The 14,907-nt window shown below is 35.2% G+C and overlaps 1 protein-coding gene across 1 annotated transcript; it reads left to right on the plus strand.

The window, feature by feature from the left end:
* The first annotated feature begins 1,242 nt into the window (after window positions 1-1,242).
* On the plus strand, window positions 1,243-2,415 carry LOC107962335 (uncharacterized). The gene is made up of 2 exons (XM_016898679.2): window positions 1,243-1,784; window positions 1,872-2,415. Exons 1-2 carry the CDS (start codon window positions 1,498-1,500, stop codon window positions 2,281-2,283), a joined length of 699 nt encoding a protein of 232 aa, XP_016754168.1. The 5' UTR covers window positions 1,243-1,497; the 3' UTR covers window positions 2,284-2,415.
* The last annotated feature ends 12,492 nt before the right edge of the window (window positions 2,416-14,907 follow it).

The raw sequence follows: 14,907 nt of genomic DNA on the forward strand, positions 1-14,907 counted from the left end.
ATTTTTAATTAAAAAATTTAGTTAATTAAAATTTTTAAACCTAAACCTTAACTAAAAAATCTGTTTATCTCCTCTTTTTATATTTTCTTCAGTCTCTTCTTTTTTTCAATGGTTTTTTTTCATTTGATTGTTAAAATTATTATTAAGATCAATTTAATTGAAATCAAATTGACTGCTTCACAAAGATGGATTCAATGGAGGGTTCAGGTATGTCTTCTTTGCATTCCTCTATCTCTTTTATTCAATACTTAAAAACAAAAAGATTAGATTTTTTATTGTTTAATGGAAACCCTAAATTAAAATTCTTGATATGAATATTAACAACTAAAAGAATTTTAGATAAAAAAGGGATACCCACAAAGGGATTGTGAACAAACAAGCCGATTTAGATCAGAAAAAATCGAATTGAGAAACTAATTATTCAAGAACATGAAGAATTGGAAAATATAATGATTAGGAACAAAAATGATTACCATATTCTTATTTATCGACAACCACTTCATTTTAAGTTTTAGAACATAAATTTGTCGGTGAAGAAGACATACCTGGACCCTCCATTGAATCCTCTTTTGTTTTCGTATGTGACTAAAAAAATTTGATGATGATAGCTTTTTTAGTCAATTGAAAAAGAATACTAAAAAAGGGAGAGATGAACGATTATTTAACTAAGATCTAGGGTTTAAAATTTTTAATTAATTAAATTTATTTAATAAAAAATCTATTCTCATCTAATTAGAAAATCCAAGTTGGCACTTAAAATCTAGTTGGACTGCCACGTAGGATTACCGTTAGGGAGATAACGGAACTTAACGGAAGAGTGATTACTTCGTAACAAAATAATAACATAAGTGATTAAAACGTAACATTTCAAACATAAGTGACTAAAATGTAACCTGAAACAAACAAAAATAACTATTTTTATAATTTACTTTTTTTTTTAATGTGATTATAAATTCATATCATTTTAACATCTTTTGTCGCCACTTCAAATATGAGTTGTTTTAAATTAAGGTTGTATAGGATTTAAATTACTTTGATGCAAGTCAATTTTTGTTCGGACATGAAGAGTTAGAATTTATTTACCTTTTCATAACCAGATCAAAATAAATTGAATTAGGATTCGAATAGGTAAAATTAAATTTTCGAGTTTAGATAAAAATATAGAAAACTGAAATTAAATGTATAATTTGAAATTTAATTATTTTTATAAATATAAATAATGGATAGGGTTGATGATAATGAAAACTGGGGAGTATATTAAAAGTCATCTACAATCCATAGCCATTTCTTATCTGTTCTGCCCATTTTTCCTTCTCTCTCTATTTCTTTATATTTTTAAGGAGTAAATGAAATAGACATGGATTAGCTTAGCCCTATTGTTGTTGCTCTGGTCCCAAATCTTCCCTTTGTTATCCATATTTCTGTGCTTATAAATCCTTAATCTACGCCACCCCTTCATTCCTTGTTTTTATCTTTCCCTTCTTTAAACCTCTATAGATGGAAGTGCTGATGGGACCTACCTTCGCCATCGACGTTGCCGCATCGGCAGCGGCCTACACTAGAGACCGTTCTAAGGATACGATTTCGTCTCCTTGCTTGTTTATCAAGGACGATGAAGCTTGTCCCGGCTCGGATCCCAGGTCTCCGGATCTATCCTCCGATAGTTCCTCCTCGATCGGCTCCCCCGGAGACAGCGACGTTGAAGAAGAAGACGACGGTGTCGTTTCATCCGGGGAAAGTAAAGGGTTGTCTTTCGACTCCTTAGAGGACTCTCTTCCCATCAAGTTAGTATCGATTTTTTTCTTCTTTTTTTTTGTAATTTTCTCTGGTCTGATTTTCAACTGATCTTTATTTTTTTTTTTTGGTTTTAGGAGAGGATTATCGAATCACTACGTGGGAAAATCAAAATCATTCGCAAATCTATCTGACATAAACTCAGTGAAAGAGCTGCAAAAAGTGGAGAGTCCCTTCAACAAGAGGAGGAGATTACTGCTTGCAAATAAATGGTCAACGAGGTCCAGGAAATCATCTTTCTATTCATGGCAAAACCCCAATTCCATGCCTCTTCTTGCTTTGGTTGAAGACGATGAAGATACAGACAACAACAGCTACAATAAACAAACACCATCATCATCGCCGCCTTCATCGTCCTCCTCCTCGTCGGAGTATGATAAAATAACATCAACGAAACCTAAGTTGCAGCAAAGCAATCTGAGGGCTAGTTTCAAGTCTCAAAGTTGTCTTTCTCTTACGGATCTCCACGTACAAGTAGATCATCAATAACCCAGTTTTTGTTTTCTTTTTCACCATGAAAAATGCATTAGGATTTAGATTACTAGCAAAAAATTTTTACCATCGAAGTATATATGTAAAACTTTTAAAATTTTTTTTATATAAATAAAATATTTTCACTGATTTTATTATTGTTTTTTGGGGGATAGAGAATTAGTTTGTAGTTATATGGATGATGGTGGGATGGAGGATGATTTTTGTTTTGTCATGTTATTATGGTGATGAATGAATGGGGGGGACGGCGTTGATATTTCAGTGTTGAATAAAGGAGAGGAGGATGTAAATGGATTAATAGACCAATGTTTTTCCTTTATCATCACCATCATCTATTTTATCTAGGAATAGTATCGGTTGAATATAGTGAAGGAATTTTAATTTTCCAAACATCACTAACCTATTGTTTATTTTTTATTTTGGCTTAATACTTTTATGATATTTATGGTAAAAATAATTATATCAAACTTATTGATTTGATTGGAAACTTTTAATTAATTACTTTAAATTATTACTTTTTAAAATAAATATAAAATCAGATGAATAATGTTAATGTGTTTTCAGAGATGCGTGCCAACTACCAATGATGACGGGTTAGGTGGAAGAAAGATGCCGGAAAGCTTCTTTCTTTTTAATATTTAATTATTATTTTAATTATCTTTTTAAAAGTAATTAAAGTTTTTATTTTTATTTTAGATTTTGATATCCCATAATCATAACCCGCTTTAATAAAAGCCAGAGTCCAATGATAAAAATCTCTTAGGCTAGGATTTGTAATTTATTATTAATTACTATAAAAAAATATTAGTATGATAAAAATAATTTCTAAATAAATTAAAATCAAATCATTATATGTGTTATGTTAGTTTTAAAAAATAGTTGATAATATAATTTTTAAAAATAAGCATAATATGAAATTTTATCAAATTGTTTTAGTCCATATTTGTTAGGTTATTTCCTCTTTAATAATTAACATATGCTCTTTATAATCATTTGTTGCTCATTAACCGAATTCATCATCATTTAAATTAAAATCTACATCATTAAGATTATCAACATCTCGTATAGATCATCTTAATTCTACGTATAATTGAAATTATGAAATATGCAATATTTTAGGACGATTAAACCTTATTTTTAATGACATGCTAAGGTGGTGATGTTAACATGTGAAATATTTTTTTGAACAAAAATGTCTTCTCAATCACATTTTGAAGCCTTGAATATCTCAACTTGAAAAGTTCACGAGTTGTATATGGTGTTTATGTATGGTACCATTCTCTTAAATGGTATCATATCGCACGATATGGTGTAAGAAAACCCTTTCTATTTGCATAATTAACATCAGCCTTATTATATTGAGTTTATAATCCAAATAGTTTGTAGTTTTAATTATAAAAATTTATATAAATTTAATTTAAAGAAAGATTTATGCTAGGTTTTATCAATTTTTAAAATTCGTAAATTAAGTAAAAATAATATAAAATTTAAAATACATAACATTTATTAAAAAGTTTTATAAATTGTCTAAAACTTTCATAATATTTCTTATAAATTAATATAATTTTTTGCCATAACTTTAGATAATTATTTTTTTTATAAATAAGTTATAATAAAAAAAAGCTATAACATGTTTTTTATTAATAAGTATAGTATTTTTATAATATATAACATGAACACATAAATAAGTCTTGAACATAATTTTTTATAAATAAATATATTATAACACTTTTATAATATTTAAAATATTTTTTATAAAAGCTTTTTGGTCATAACTTTGGAAATTTTTTAGTATTTAAATAATTAAAAAGTGTAATTAAGGTGCTCCAATTACATTTAATTCAGTGAGACCTACCAAGAGAAAGGATTGTATAAAATTGTGATTCTATATCATTCATATCCTTTTCTAATAGAAGAATGACAAATCAAATTTTTTCTTCTGATTTTCAACTTTTTTCTCCTGAAAAAAATTTAAATCCAATTAAGAATACTAAAACTCAGGAGAAAAAATTTAATTTATCATTCTCTTATTAAAAAATGATATTTTATATCATAGAATCACAATTTCATAAAATTTCATTTTCACTAAAACATTATTTAAATAATAGCAGCTGGAGGGGAGGGAATGGTTTTATATTTGTAAGGGGAAACATGAAGTGGGGTTGTATTTAGGTAGATAAGATAGGATAAGATAGGATGCACCCACTTTGTGATTGTGATATTTGAATTTTGGAACCATAATAATAATATAATTGAAAAAAAGCACGTGGCCTCCATCTCCCATTCCATGCTGAATGAAGAAAGAAAATGGATCTGCTTTTGGACAATAAAAATAGACGTACATGTAATAACGTGCATGTTTAGTACAAAACAAAAAACGATGGTTTTGTTTGCTTTCCCTAAAGGCAAAATAACAATTAGGCTGGGTTAGAGAATGAGTGTAAAACATGGATGTGTGTTAGTGCAAGATGCTGATAGGGATGGCCATGCTCAGACATGCCTTTTGGGTTTTGGGCACTCACAAATGTTCTAAAATGACAAAACCTTTGGCTCAAACAAAAAACCCTTTGCCTCTCAATGCCATCACATTGGTGCATGCATATTGCTTGCACGACTTCTATTTACTATTTCATTTCCCAATCGTAAATTAACACCCTAATTCTTCATGCTTTTTTGGTCTTAGATGTTGGATTTAAGAATTACAGCCGTTCGATATTTTTTTATTTTTTAAATTATATGAAGCTCAATTCGTAAATCTGTTTTTTTTTTGTTTTTTTATTTTTTTTATTTCTAAGTTATTTGAATATCACGATCTTAATCCAAATTAAATATTATTGTCCGTTAAATATCTAAATCCAAAAAATTTAATATTTTTTTGAATATCTAAATTTAGAAAAATTTAAACTTGAATCAACTAAATTTTTTCATATATGAAATTAAATTTATCAGCATTTTGAATTCATATCGTTATTCAAATAAGCAAAACAAATTGAGATAATGGATATGTAGGATATCTATTCACATCTGTTCCAAATTCACGGTGGATAGTAATTTAAAATCCAAATATGAGTATTATTTAAATCTGCAATCCGAATTGTCATTCCTAGATACTACTTCTTAATTGTTTAATTTTAGGCTTTCAAGATTAATTTTAAAGGTGGTGGCTTTTTTATATACACTTGATTAAGTTAATGTCATAAGTTAATTGAACACAAATTTAATTGAAAAAAAAAACTAAAACATCAAAAATTTAAAACAACAAATTTTATTATAACAATATTTACCTCTTTCAATAATTTTATACTTTTTATTTAAATCAAATATCTTACACCACAACCTTAAAAAAACCGCAAAATGAATGAGCGATAAAGTTGGAGTATATTACTTATTTTGGATGTGAATTTGATGTTTATGTTAGGTGTTGATTTTATATAATTTTTTCTTCACTTGTAATATGAGTGTCACATAATCTAGTTTAATATGAAAAGCAATAATTTTTATTTTACATAGGGCGAATTAGACGAATCAAATCGATTTTTAGTAGCATCAATTTGAATCGGGTCAATTCAAAGTTTTAAAATATTCAGGATATTTGGGTTTGGCTTAAATACATATAGTTGGCCTTAAACTTCGCACATTCACTTAAATTAGTATTTAAGGTTTTTATTTTGTCACAACTTTGTACTCAGATTTTTCTTCTCTTTTTATCATTTTGGTACTTCTTTTAAATGATCAAGTTTGGTACAAATGGCGGTATGAGATCATGACATGTGGCATTGGTAGCATTACAATGGGTAAAAGTATTATGAAAGCCCTTATCTTAGGATGTAAATTGCATTTTGCTCTCTTTACTAAAAAAAAAGGATAAATTAGTCCATATACGTTATATCAAAGAGGAAATTGATACTTTTGTTGAAAATTATATCCAATTTTGCTATTAAAAACTAGTCCCCGTATGTTAGCATGAGGTACACATGATATGTCATGTGATGCTGTTTAACTATTCCGTTAGCCATACTAGTTTTTAACAGAACAAGTGGATGAAATTTTTAACATAAAAGACTAATTTTCCTTTTGGTCTAATTTACAGAGACTAATTTTCCCATTTTTAAGCAATGAGAGCAAAATGTGTAACACCCCTAATTTTGGGGTTAGAAGTTGAGTTTTGTGGTTTATAACACCCCTTACTCGTATTCGAGGCCGGTATAGGGTTCGAGGCGTTACCGAACTCAAAGATTCACAAACATGCAAAACCAAGTCATAAAATTTTGTTTAAATTTAAAACTATTCAATTTCTATCTTAAAGTCCCTTATATGGGCTTACGATGTAACAGCCCGATTTTAGGGCTAGTCAGAATAGTGGTCTTGGGACCACAAATACGAGGTCAGAGAAATTATTTTATTATTAATATAGAGTCATAGCATGTTTATATTAGTGCATGAAAAATTTGGTGAGCTAATTTTAACGTTTCTGAGCCCAATTGCGAAAAAGGACTAAATCGCATAAAGTGCAAAAGTCCTAATTTGATAGCTAAAGGTGTTATTTTATTAGAGAATCAAATTTAGAGGATTTTAAAGGGAAATTAGACCTTTTTAAAGGAGCATAGCCGGAAATAGAGTCAAAGAGGAGATAAAATTTTAAAATTTGGTGGGTTAGGTGGCTTATTTTGACTAAAAATAGAAATAGATAAAAGAATGATGATATCAACCCTTTTCATCTTCTTCCTCCACCAAAATTTTTAGCAAAGAATGGGGTTTTAAGAGCTTGAAATTCTAGAAACTTTAAGCCTTCACAAGTAAGTGATCCTAATAGCTTTTCTTAAATATTTTTGTACTTTTGAGGCCCTTGAAGCGAGCTTTCCAATGAGGGTACTATTTTGCAAAATGATGAAGAGTCTAGGGTTTTTCCATGAAAGTATTTGTGATGTTTTCTAAGTTTTTATGGAAAAAAATGAGTCTTGGGTGTCTTATAAACAACTTTTGTGAAAGGTGTTAGCATGAAAACACCTAAAGGACTAATGTACATAAGTTGTAAAATAGATAATAAATCTGTGAAATAGTAGGAATTTAGAGTTCTATAAGAGCCAAAAAGGTTTGATTAGTATTGAGAAATAAATAAATTCGATAAAAATTAATTTTCGGACCGAGGGGTAAAATGGTCATTTTGCAAAAGTCTAGGGGCAAAATGGTCATTTAACTCAATTGTGAATTGTTGAGTGCTTAGGTTGATAAAGTGACTTAATAAGTGTATTTTTTTATTATAGATCAAGAAATACCGAGTCCGAACCTAGACCGGGGGAAAGCCAAGCAAGCCAACTAAATCGGCTAGTCGCCACATTTTGTAATCCGTGATAAGTTGTATGTAAATAATAAAACTACTTTGATAATATATGTGTTTGATTTGTATCGAAATTATTATAGCATAAATTGCTTGACTTGTGGAAATGAGAAAATGTGATGAGGATAGAGATAGTAAAATTCCCGTTGGAACCCTAGGGAAATAAATCGGATATTCATGCCATGACGTTAGGGTCATTTTTGAGAGTTAGTATAAGACCACGTTTGGGACATGGTATCGGCATTGAGACGAGTGCTAGTGTAAGACATGTCGGGGACATGCATTGGCCTCGAGACGTAAGCCAGTGTAAGACATGTCTAGGACATGCGTTGGCTACGAGATGATAGTCAGTGTAAGACCATGTCTGGGACATGGCTTCTACTTGAGATATAAACTAGTGTAAGACTGTGTTTGGGACACGACATCGGCACCTTACCCCACGTCTAAGGCTATGGTATATTTGATAGCATTCTGAATGGTTCAACGGTGGAAGTTCTGATTTCTAGTTAATGAGGAAAGTATAATCGTGTTGTAAGTGATACAGGTACCTATTTGGTATGTATAAAATGTGAGCCACATTATATGCTATATGATGTGTATTGAGTATTGATGAGTAAGTTTTGCTTATGCCCACTTGTGTATTATGATACTTGTTGATGAATGACAAAGTATTGTTGTATAATTATTTATATGCAACTTACTAAGCTTTATGCTTACTCCTTATCCTTTCCTTTTTCTTATAGTGCCGTCTATCTAGCTAAAGGATCAACGGAAGTCAGAGATATCGATCACACTATCAATTGAAACATTCGGTATAGTTTGATTTATATTCTTGAATATTGCATGTATAGGGAACTAGACTTGAGTTTTGTGTTGTTATTAATTTGGCCAAATGTGTAACACCCTAAATTTCTGTAATTTCGGCTTGTGTGAAATTGTAGCATAGGAAAATATCTGAATATGTTTTTGTATGAATTTGCATAATATCTTTCTACTTTTGTGTTTAAGTGATTTGGGGGTCTGTTAGGGAAGTCCCAAGCTCAAGTCTCAAGTTGGGCAAAATTTTGGTTTTTTATTTAAATAAAGCCTGACTTTTGGTTAATGGGCTTATAATAGTTTATTGGTAAAAACTTAACAGAATGGGCCTGCTGGCCTAGTGGTTAAGTGGCAAGGGTTTATGCTAGAGGTCCTGTGTTCGAATCCTAGCTTGGGCATTATTTTTGCCATTAAGGCCGTAATAGAATTGGAGGTGAACTAAAACACTGAAGTGGTAGGGTTTATCAGATTTTTCTGAGTAGTTTCCCTAAAAGAACTCTCTCTGCTAAAATTCTCTACTATTTTTTCCCTCTTCACGTTCTTTTTCTTTTCTTTTTGCCGAAATTTCCCTTGCCTTCCTTCCGTTCATTTTGATTTCATATTAACGGGCTTTTGCGATTCATTGACGTTCTCCTCATTGGTAAGTTCTGCTTGTCGTTCGTAAACATCATTTTGATTAAGAGATTAAAGGGGGAACTTTCTTTGGGTGTTTAGGTACTGATCAAGAGGTTGTTCTTTTTCCTGAACAGCGAATTAAGCGTGTAGTATTCGCTGATTTTTGCTCGAGGTAAGAAATTTAATGATTTCGGGGCGGAATACCTCATTTTGTTTCAATAAAAAATTATTTAAGTGATTGAAATAGGTCTTGACATTTTCGAATATAGGTTTTGGAGTACTCGGGATTACGTTAGGCTTCAAGCGAAGCTAGGTGTGTACTCCAATCGATCTGAAATTGCGTTTCGGTGAAAGTCAAAAATGCTATTGTAGACGTCACACGAGCGTGTGGACTGCCCCTGTGGAGGTCGTGTGGTGAGACACAACTGTGTGGTTGATGAAGTAGGCCATACGCGCACTATGCGGGCACGACGGACACGGGCGTGTGAGGCTGGCGAGGTCATGTGCGAGGCACGGGCTTGACCAATTGGGCCGTGTGAACCACACGGATGTGTAGGCATCACGGGTGAACCACATGGGCGTATGAGATCTTGGGCTAGGCAGTATGATCCATACGGGCAAGGCCAATCTGAGCCGTGTGAGCCCGATTTGTTTGAAATATTCTGTAAGGTTGTAGGGGTCCCCAAGTCGACTGTGACTAGATTGTAGGGTCGGTAAGCGTTACTTAGACCCTTATACTCTGATATGATATGATACTAAGATGTATATGAAAGCATGATAATTAAAGCATGTGTATCTGTTCTGATTTGATAATGATGTTATGATTTGATATCTGCACATGAGCATGCCATATTATCTATGTTGCATTACATTAGGTTGGGTTTGTTGTTGAAGAGAAGGAAGATTGAAAGGCTATTAGCCTGTCATCTAGTAGTTATGCTGCATATATCTAATATGTGCCGTATACGGTACCATTTGGTGTATAGGGTTTGATGGGTTGATTCTATCCACATATTTGGTGTGTAGGGTTGGGTGGGTCAATTTTATCCCCACATGGTGTACGGAGATAGTGTGTAGGGTTGGTGGGCATTACTGTTCTGATTGATATGCATGTATGTCTGTATGGGCTAAGGCCCGAATGTATCTGATACTGTTCTGAGTGGGTTAAGCTTACACTGATTCTGTTAAAAGCTCAGGCTCGATTATGACTGTTTGACAGCTATCCGTTTACATGTATACTTTACTGTGGGGACGTTCACACTGAGTTTGTAAAAACTCACCCCTTATTTTATCTGTGTCATGTAATCCCCAACAGTAGGTGGATCGGTACAGCGGAAGGGCTCGACGGTGACCACTGCTACATACACTCTGGTTTTAATGGTTTTAATGCTTTAATTATTTTAATTGCTATAGTTGGGAGTAATTATGTAATTTTTGGTTTCAGACTGTTTGGTTTAAGTTCAGAAATTTTAAATACTATTTATGGATTTTGGAATTGTAACTTTATTTGTTCTTAAGCTTCCGCGAACTAAGAAATATTTTCAAGCAAATTAATTGATATATGTTTTCGAAGTTAAGTAAAAGGTGGTAGCTGGAACAATTTTTGGGTAAACATAGTTTTAAATACATTCTCATTTGACTTCACCAGATTCGACCATAACGTCTAGGCCGGGTTTGAGGTGTTTACATTTAGTGGTATCAAAGCCAGGTTGTAAAACTCGGCTGTGGATTCAGTTTCAAAATTTGGTTTTAAGAAAATAATTTGTAAAGTGATTTGAAATATTTTTGATAACAAGTATGTGGTACACCGAGCCTCAAGCACTGATCCTGTAAGTTCTCTGAAACTCTGATATGTACTGTTTGAAAGCATGCCTATACTGAAATTTTGTCTGTATCTGTCGGAAACACTGTGTAGGTGTGATGAGACTGCTGTAAGTAGTACTCCACTGGAACTCTTTAGGTAGTGTAAACTGGAAACCGTAGTGAGCTTATTACTTGTGATAACTGGCTCTGAAACTCTGATATTATTTTGCATAAAATATCTGTTAATAATTATCAGAACTGTAAACTGATTTGCATAAAACTCTTAATACAGATTAATTCGTTAGTTACGATAAGCACACGTGGTACTCGTGGATGGGGTACTAGAGGCCGAGGTAGAGGCCGTAGAGTGATTCGAGCTGAGTCCTTCGTATCTGATACGATTCCTAATCTGGACACTAGCGAGACACCGGTGTCACCTGCTATTGAGGCTGGTGCTGAATCTCATGACCGTGCAGCTGGGGACGACGCACTGTCTCAGGCCATGCTACGAATTCTGGAGAGGGTCGCTGGTGCCAATACTAGATTTGGAGGTCGTGGGTTGGTTACAGAATGACTCAGGTCGAATGGGGCTGAGATATTTAGGGGCATCGCTGGAGTTGCTCCGAGTGTGGCCGAGTACTGGATGGAGGGCACAGAGTGCATAATGGATGATTTGGACTTCACTGATGAGCAGAAGCTCAAAGGGGCAGTGCTTCTGCTTCGTGATGAGGCGTACCAGTAGTGGTTGACTGTTAAGGAGGGCACTCAGCCCGATCGGTTGTCATGGGATTTTTTTAAAACCACCTATCAGAGTAGGTATGTGGGTGCTAGCTACACTAACACTAGGCGACGTGAGTTCCTGAATCTCACTCAGGGAGACCATTCAGTGGTCGAGTATGAGGCCAAATTTTTGAGACAGAGCAGTTATGCGAAGGGCATGGTGGCAACAGAGTATGAGTGTTGTGTTCGATTTGAGGATGGTCTGCATGACAGTCTGTGAGTTCTGATAGCTCCACAGAGGGAGCAGGATTTCTCAGCCTTGGTCGAGAAGGCCAAGATTGCTGAGGAGGTGAAGCGCTCTGAGTGCTAAAACCGTGAGAAGGGGAAAGCTAAGAGGGATTCTGAGCCTTCGAATACTGGGATGAGGAGAAAAAGCCAGAACTGATTGGCCTGTGAGAACTGGGCCTACTATTGCTATTTCTATTAGGGTGGCAATGTGTCAGCTCTATAATAGACGTCATCCAGACGAGTGTTGGATGGCTACTGGAGTTGTTTAAGGTGTGGTTCGACTGAGCATTGTGTTAAAGATTGTCCATTGAGGAGTAATCTAATGCAAGCTCTAGTTGTTGAGACTGCACAGCTGTCGAGAGGGGTACAATAGCCACTTAGAGGCCGAGGGCAGGTTAGGGGTGGTAACGGTATGGGTCGAGGTCAGGAAGCATCAGGCAGAGGTGCTGGGTCGACTGAGGCGAGGCAGCCTGCACTTGTCTACGCTGCACGTCACTGTGAGGATGGAGATGCTCCGGACGTCATCGTGGGTACGTTATTCATTTCTAATGTACCTTATGTTGCACTGATAGACATAGGCTCTACACATTCCTATGTGGCATGTTCTGTGTCTGAGACTTTGGGAATTCCGTGTGAGAGAACTTTTAGTAAGATTTCAGTGGTGAGTCCACTGAGGCAGTCTATTAGGGTCAGTAAACTGTTTAGAGACGTTCCATTGGAAGTCCAAGGAACGGTATTCTTGGCTAATTTGATGGAACTTTCATTTGGGGAGTTCGACTTAATTCTGGGCGTGGACTGGTTGGTGAAACATTGTGTAAGTCTGGATTGTGCTGAAAAGAGGGTTGTTCTGAGGACCGAAGAGGATAATGGGATAGTCGTGATTGGAGCACGATGAAATTATTTGAGTAATGTGAAGCTTGTGAGAAAGGGATGTGAGGCATACTTGGCCAACATCAGTGTTTCTGATTCTGTGGACTATTCGGTTAAGGACATCCGTACTGTGAAGGACTTTCCAGATGTTTTTTAAGAGGAATTATCAGGATTGCCTCTGAGTCGTGAGGTAGAATTTGGGATTGAATTGATCCCTGGTACAGCTCCAGTGTCCATCGCCCCTTATCGATTGGCACTAAAGGAGCTAGCAAAACTGAAGGCTCAAATTCAGGAGCTATTGGATCGTGGGTTTTTCCGTCTCAGTGTGTCTCTATGGGGAGCACCTATTCTATTCGTAAGGAAGAATGACGGTACGATAAGGATGTGTATCAATTTCCATCAGTTGAATAAGTTGATGATTAAGAATAAATACCCACTTTCGAGGATAAACGATTTATTCGATCAGTTTAGAGGGGCTTCTGTGTTCTCCAAGATCGATCTGCGATCAGGTTATCATTAATTAAGGGTTAAGGAGGCCGATGTGCATAAGATGGCATTTAGGACTCGTTATGGACAATATGAGTTCTTGGTTATGCCCTTTGGGTTGACTAATGCACCAGCAGTATTCATAGACTTGATGAACCGCGCGTTTCAACCCTACTTAGACCAGTTCGTAGTGGTGTTTATCGACGACATCTTGATTTAATCTAAGTCTAAGGATGAGCACGATGAGTATCTCAGGGTTGTTCTTCAGATCTTTCGTGAGAAACAGCTTTATGCGAAGTTCTCTAAGTGTGAGTTTTGGCTTCAGAAAGTAATCTCTTTAGGACATGTGGTGTCTGCTGGGGGGATTCGTGTTGAGTCTCGTAAGATTGAGGCTGTGTTGAATTGGAAGCAGCCGAAGAATATGTCGAACATCCGCAGTTTTTTGGGATTGGCAAGATATTATCGACGCTTTGTAGAAGAGTTCTCGTTGATTACAGCACCGTTGACTAAGTTACTGCGTAAAGGAGTTCTTTTTGTTTGGACTGACGCACAGCAGGACAGCTTTGAGAAGCTCAAGATAGTTTTGACTCAGGCTCCAGTTCTGATACAGCCTGAGCCTGGTAGGGACTTTGTGGTTTACAGTCATGCGTCACATATGGGTTTGGGTTGCATCTTGATGCAAGATGGTAAGGTAGTTGCCTATGCGTCTCGACAGCTTAAGACTTACAAGGCTAATTATCCGATGCATGATTTGGAGTTGGCTGCAGTTATCTTTGCATTAAAGATTTGGAGACACTATCTAGACGGTGAGAAGTGTACCATCTACACTGATCACAAGAGCCTCAAGTATCTCCTCACTCAGAAGGAGTTAAATCTTAGGCAGCGACGATGGGTTGAGCTACTTAAGGATTACGACTGCAGTATAGAGTATCATCCTGGAAAGGCTAATGTGGTGGCCGATGCATTAAGCCGTAGGGCTGTGGCTGATTTGAGAGCATTGTTCACTCGACTGAGTCTTTATAACGATGGGAGTGTTCTGGCAGAGGTACAAGTGAAGTCGACATGGATTGAATAGATTAGAGCAAAGCAGTTAGAGGATAAGACTCTCGAAATGCGATTTTGTTAGGTTGATACTGTGACCACTATATATTTTGGGCTGAATAATGATGGGGTATTGTGCTTCCGGGGTATTATCTGTGTACCTAATGATGAGAATTTGAGGCTATCAATTTTGAGGGAAGCGCATAGTAGTCCGTACGCTATACATCCTGGTGGAAATAAGATGTATAAATATCTCCGAGAGTTATACTGGTGGCTAGGGTTAAAGCGTGAGGTGACCTATTTCGTTGCTCGATGTCTGACTTGTCAGCAGGTTAAGGCTGAGCATCAGTTGCCTTTGGGGTTGCTACAGTCGGTTAAGATACCGACGTGGAAATGGGAGTGAGTGATGATGGATTTCGTTAGTGGGTTACCTCTAACACCCACTAAGAAGGATTTTGTTTGGGTTGTCGTGGATCGATTGACCAAGTCTACACACTTCATTCCTGTTAAGACATACTTCTCTTTACAGAAGTTGACTAAACTTTACATCTCAGAGATAGTAAGACTGTATGGGTTTCTAGTGTCGATTATCTCTGATAAGGATCATCGGTTTACTTCTTGATTTTAGTAGAAGCTTTATGAGG

The sequence above is a fragment of the Gossypium hirsutum genome, chromosome A06 (genome assembly GCF_007990345.1).
Source record: "Gossypium hirsutum isolate 1008001.06 chromosome A06, Gossypium_hirsutum_v2.1, whole genome shotgun sequence".
Taxonomy (NCBI): domain Eukaryota; kingdom Viridiplantae; phylum Streptophyta; class Magnoliopsida; order Malvales; family Malvaceae; genus Gossypium; species Gossypium hirsutum.

Excerpts from the sequence above, each read along its gene's own strand:
- LOC107962335 (XM_016898679.2), top strand. The coding sequence starts at position 1,498 with ATGGAAGTGCTGATGGGACCTACCTTCGCCATCGACGTTGCCGCATCG. Across the intron at positions 1,785-1,871 it reads GAGGACTCTCTTCCCATCAA|GAGAGGATTATCGAATCACT; the intron begins GTTAGTATCGAT and ends TTTTGGTTTTAG.